Raw genomic sequence first — 5,625 nt, forward strand, 5'->3', positions numbered from 1 at the left:
TTTTTTTTTTTTAATTCAGGAAAAAGAGGTGTGAATTTTCTAATGTGTATAGTCCACATATTCATTTATTAAATGTTTCATAACTTTGCATCTTCCACATATCTGTGCTTCACAATGGCTGCATATTGACCATTCAGTAGTATTGGAACTGCAGACTCATAATTATACAAATCACATTCAATCATGTACTAGCAAAAGTGTACATTATGTTCCATCTATGTTTTCCCTAAATATTTGTTTTTTGTAGGTTGGTCAATGGTCCTCCCATTGTTTTCCGATAATGGTTTCTTGTCTAGGCTCAATTCTATATTTCTTGGTTTCGCACCAACATTCCTTCTGCTATCTATTGGGTATGTCTCATTTTAAACTTCTGTCATCATGGTGCTCAATTAACAGTATTCTGCTAATGGAGAATTTGATGAATATTATGATTTTTCTCCCTTTGCTCTGAAACCTGCGCAGATATGAAGCTGTCTTCTATGGTGCACTTGGTCTTGTACTAATGGCATGGATACTGTTTGAAAACTCACTTCTTTACTTAAGTAAAGTGAAAAAATCTTCTGCTTCTAGAAAGAATTTGGAAGAACATTTCTTTCTCGAAAATGAAGTTAGATATTTGCAGCTGTCTGATGTGAGAATTCCATTAACCTTTGTGAGTCATCTTTCCTCTGCCTGTTCCATAGTTCTTCACCTATATTTGCATCAGTTTTGAATTTGTTCTTCATGTATTTCTCCTTAGGAGTTGTGATTGCTATAGGCACTTGGACAAAGTAGCTACTTATGTCTGTGATAAATAGTGCCAATAGCAAGTTTTTTCATTAAAAATTCTTATATGAAGGACTGATTTCTCTTCCTTTAACTTTGGATGAAATACATTTTCATGCAGACCACTGAAAACTGACAGTAGAAACAAGAATGTTGAACTGCTTTCCCCGCCCATTTTGTTGCAGTTCCACCGCCCCCCCCCCCCCCCCCCTCCCAATTCACCAAGTAAAGAGTCTTTGACTCTTTTATTGACCACATGGGCGGCTACCCATGTTGGTCATCTAATATATATTTTTTTAACTCTATGTTCATCTTATTTTTCTCATTAATTTTCATTACATATCCTTTAACTTTTATATGTTAAATTCGATCCTTTTAATGCGTCTAAAAATTTTAATTTTCATCTAGCTTCCTTCCTCGATGTGTGTACCATCGAAATTTAAAAATTGTACCTCAACGCGGTATTACCACAATATTTAAATACTTACTTATCCGCGTTGATTCGACTTAACCAAACACGCGTATTTCACTTTTGTCGCTCATTTCTCCAAAAATTCACTTGTATTTCTTCTCCCCCCACTTGGATCAACCATATGATCCTTCTTCATGACTAATTTCGACATCCGACTAAATATTAATATTTTAATAATATTTTATTAATAAAATATTATTTTATTCTAAAAAATTTATTTTGTCTCCTTGGTACCTAAAATACCTTATTATGCCTCACTTGACTTTTGAATCACCTTTTATCTCACAAATTCTCTTCCAATAAAATTATTATTATTTTATTGTTATTTTCTCGCTTGTGAAATAGTTTATCCTAAACTACTCTTTTCATCTTTCATCACGTTTAAACATTATAATTGGCCTCGATTAGCATCCGATAATCTTTATTTATCACCATATCAAAGTATGGGGCATTTCACCACTACTATTGCTTGTCTCACCAAGAACCTTAAAAAAACTTGTTCTTGGCCACCACTACTAATTAGAATCCATCCTTAACTTCGACAACCCACAACTCTGAGAGATTCAAAGATAAACTTGTTGTGGTTTTCTTTGATGATGATATAGATGTATTGTCTCAACCATTTAAGTTTTCTATGATTGGAAAATTCAATAAAATGCCGAGAATGGTGGAGATAAGACAAGCTTTCATGGGGATTGGTTTATCTGGAGCATATAATGTTCGTTGGCTTGATTACAAGCATATTTTGATTAACCTGACGAATGAACATGATTTCCAAGGTCTTCTTTGATCTACTTGCCTAATGGGGAATGAAGGCATTCTTGTATGCTGGAATTTCCTTCTATGTCATGTGACGATGCAGTTTGTTTATCACCATATGGTTTCCTAATTGTGCAAAGTGGATCACAAGATTCATTGACAGGTTTGCAACTTTGGATTTTGAAGTTGAGCTTTCCTATCTCTAATGATTTCATGAGCAAGGTGACAATGAATAGCAATTTTTGATCGATAAGTTTCGCAACTGGTTCAGGTAACACGTATTTGTCTAACTAATTCAGCAAAGCGAGTTTTTTATTAATGCACCGACCACTGTCTCACGGTCATCTCCAAACACCACAAATATTATGCTCCCTATATGGTTTTGTATAGTCATGATGAGTATTTAACTGAGGAAAAAAAATAGACAATAGTTTGTAAAATGTTCAAAATTATTATGTACAATTTTTGTTAATTGTGTATACTATAGATGCGGGGTTTGTTCTCTGTGTTTTGGATCTAGGCATCAAAAGCTTTCACTTATCTACTGCAATGCTTTCATGCATATTTTACAACTAATGTAGTACTAGCCTCCAATGCAGTCAAAATCTTTGATTTTTGCAATGCAAGTGAAAGTGTTCCTTTATGGCTAATTTTTTTCAAAGAGGGTGCATGGTTGACGCAAAAGAAAATGAATATAATTGAAACACTTGGTATCAATCATTACAACATGTTGTTAGCTGAAGTTTTAAAACATCCGTTTGCAACAATTGTTCAATCATCATATGATTTTGAGTTCGTTGTTGATCAAGTGGTATTTGTGGTCGATTGTGGACCTCCAGCAACAACACTGTTGCATTTTTTTCCATCAAATATGAGAATCCATTGAACATGAGACAAAGATAGTTGTGATTAATTTGAGCAGTTATATATCTAAAATAGAGATGTCAAAATGAAACAAATGTAGTGCATAAAAAATATAAACTTGACATTTACCTACTTTTCATTTCAACAACAATGGGTAAATCCAAATCCACAAACACTTTTGAAGTAGAACAAGATGCAATAGATGCCTTGTCTATATGGTTATGAAAATTTGCAGTTAAGTTTTGAGAATGACTGAATCAAAAATCAATGGAACAAATTTAGTCTACTTACTTTGGTATTCACCAATCGAAACTTCGGCAAAAATATGACAACTTTGGTTTTGCCCCCATGATGTTGTCATCTACAATGTATGCCAAATCTCTCCACAGTGTGGCATTAATGATTGTACCTACGGAAGAAGAAAGGAGATCAATTAGTTTATAAGCAATAGTGAACAGAAAGAAAACAAAAAACAAAAATAAAAAAAAATGAAGAATGGGAGCGGTGCAGTTGAAGGCATGGAACAATCTTGATGTTCTGTAATCTCATATTTCTTTTTGCAACTTGTTTTGAGTTATTGTTTAGTTATATAGAATTTATACTTTGTTGATGGACATGACTAAGTCAACGACATTTATATTTAATCATAATAAATAGTTAAAATTTTATGTGTATATATTACAACAAAGATGAAAAACATATAATAATTTACTATATATTGTAATAACAAAAATTATGAGAATGAGTAAGAAAAAGTGATAACTAGTAAACGCTTGAAGAGTAAAATAGTAAAAGAGATCTTAGAATTGAGACATACCACTCAGAGTTTGATTTATTTTATATCTCCGAGGTAAATCTTCAAACTCTAGGAGTGATTGCGATATTGGCGTCAATTGGAATTGCGTTGTAACTTTTTTTTGGTTTACAGACTTTGAAGTTTGATATTGCATAAGTAAGTACTTTTTTCAATATTAACTGGAATTGTTTAATTTGCATCTTGTAAATAGTACCTTGAATTACATCTCTTTATACATATGAAATATTGATAATTAATGTACGAAGATTTGAGTATCATAGTTTGCGGTAATAATAAGAAGATATAATGTTAAATATTAGAAGATGTTTACACACCTTGTCATTGGTAGCAAGAAAATCGAGATTTATGACTTCATTTTGCCGCTTATAGTTGATGCTATGCAAAGTCCATGCAATGCAAACTTTAATGGTAGCACTTTCCTTACCTATTTAGAATTTAAAAATCGATTGATATGCCATGTTTGTATTGAGCATGCTCTTGCAAAAACAACAGATCAGAAAAAGAAAATAAACACTTGACACACAATGGCTATAAAAATAAATAAATTGTACTATTGATTTACCGAAAGAAAAAGATTAGCATCAAACAAATTATAGGAAGTTGAGTACCTGTTTGCAACCATACTTTTGAAGAAAAAATTAAAAAATTGTTTCAATGCGATAACAATAAATCAATGCATAAAGAATTATAATGGTTGCATATAAATGAAAAAAAATATTCATGATAACAAATAATTGATAACAGACATTATTTTCATTGTGTTTAAAGTAATGATAATCCATCAAAAGCACTTACATTGACTAAACTATTTAATCATGAATCCAATTAGAGATTCATTAGAAAATTAAGAATGATTATAAGAATGCCCAAACACTAAAGTAGCCAATAATCACCATGAAATCCTAAGAATGCCTTTCAAGAACTCAAAAATGACAAAACCACATGTTAAATTCTGAGAAAAATGTGAATGTTAAAATCTTCATATACTAAAAAAGTACAACGGGTTTAAAAAATTTTATAAGCAACTGCGTTAGAAATTGCATAAAAGAATTAAAGTATTCAATTTCTATGTTTATTTGCAATGAGGTGTAAGTAAAAGGCAAAGGAATAAGTTATATTGAAATATAAAGAAATAGTATTTGTAAAGTTAAGAAAAAAAAAGAAACACTATTCATCACAAGATATATGTAAATTCTTATATAGTATGTGAAAAATGTTGTAGGTTTAATAATAACCATGATACGATTCAAAAAAACTGAGCACGTTAATTGCTAGAAACAATAGCTCAAAAATAGAGGTCTATTTTTCGCACATCATTTGCCAGAATTGAGTATTTTCTTATAATAGTTAGAATATGTTTAATAGCAAGGTTAATATGGTACGTAACCTAGAACAAAAAATAAAAAAGTCTTGTTTACAACACTTTGTAAAAATTATAGACACTCAACATTGGTAAAGTGGAAGCACATTGTGTTATGTGCAGCATGTTGCTATCAAAATAGAGCAGACCCGAAGAACACAACGGTAATCTTTCAGACAATATTAGAAATAGAATATGGTATAGCATCCAAGGAAAACGAACTGTTGCAAATTCTTGTAGATTGTAAAAGCAAGTTCATTTATATACAACAAGTACTGTAGTTGGATGGACACATTGTTTTTTAATCTAAAATAAAGAATTTAGATGTAAAGATTTAAATTGCATAGAAATAAGGAAAAAAGAACCTAGCAGGCAGTATGACAAATATGTAAGTTTAAGTAGTTAATTTAGATCTAGTTATTTGTAGTGCGATTATTGTGATGATAATTTATTTGCCACCATTGACATAATTTTTCCAAAAGAGTTTGTTGTTGCATTTATTGTAAAACCCAACCCTATAAACATATATTATGACATACATGCACTAAGTAACATGTTATTACGTTAGGAAAGTCTCTAAGAATAAAC

At 31.1% G+C, this 5,625-nt stretch overlaps 1 protein-coding gene across 1 annotated transcript; it reads left to right on the plus strand.

The window, feature by feature from the left end:
* On the plus strand, window positions 9-976 carry LOC108661209 (GPI ethanolamine phosphate transferase 1-like). Its single transcript, XM_018117225.1, has 3 exons — window positions 9-350; window positions 463-652; window positions 887-976. Exons 1-3 carry the CDS (start codon window positions 256-258, stop codon window positions 899-901), a joined length of 300 nt encoding a protein of 99 aa, XP_017972714.1. The 5' UTR covers window positions 9-255; the 3' UTR covers window positions 902-976.

Source organism: Theobroma cacao, chromosome 3, assembly GCF_000208745.1.
Source record: "Theobroma cacao cultivar B97-61/B2 chromosome 3, Criollo_cocoa_genome_V2, whole genome shotgun sequence".
NCBI classification, from domain to species: domain Eukaryota; kingdom Viridiplantae; phylum Streptophyta; class Magnoliopsida; order Malvales; family Malvaceae; genus Theobroma; species Theobroma cacao.

Excerpts from the sequence above, each read along its gene's own strand:
- LOC108661209 (XM_018117225.1), top strand. The coding sequence starts at position 256 with ATGGTCCTCCCATTGTTTTCCGATAATGGTTTCTTGTCTAGGCTCAAT. Across the intron at positions 351-462 it reads TTCCTTCTGCTATCTATTGG|ATATGAAGCTGTCTTCTATG; the intron begins GTATGTCTCATT and ends AAACCTGCGCAG.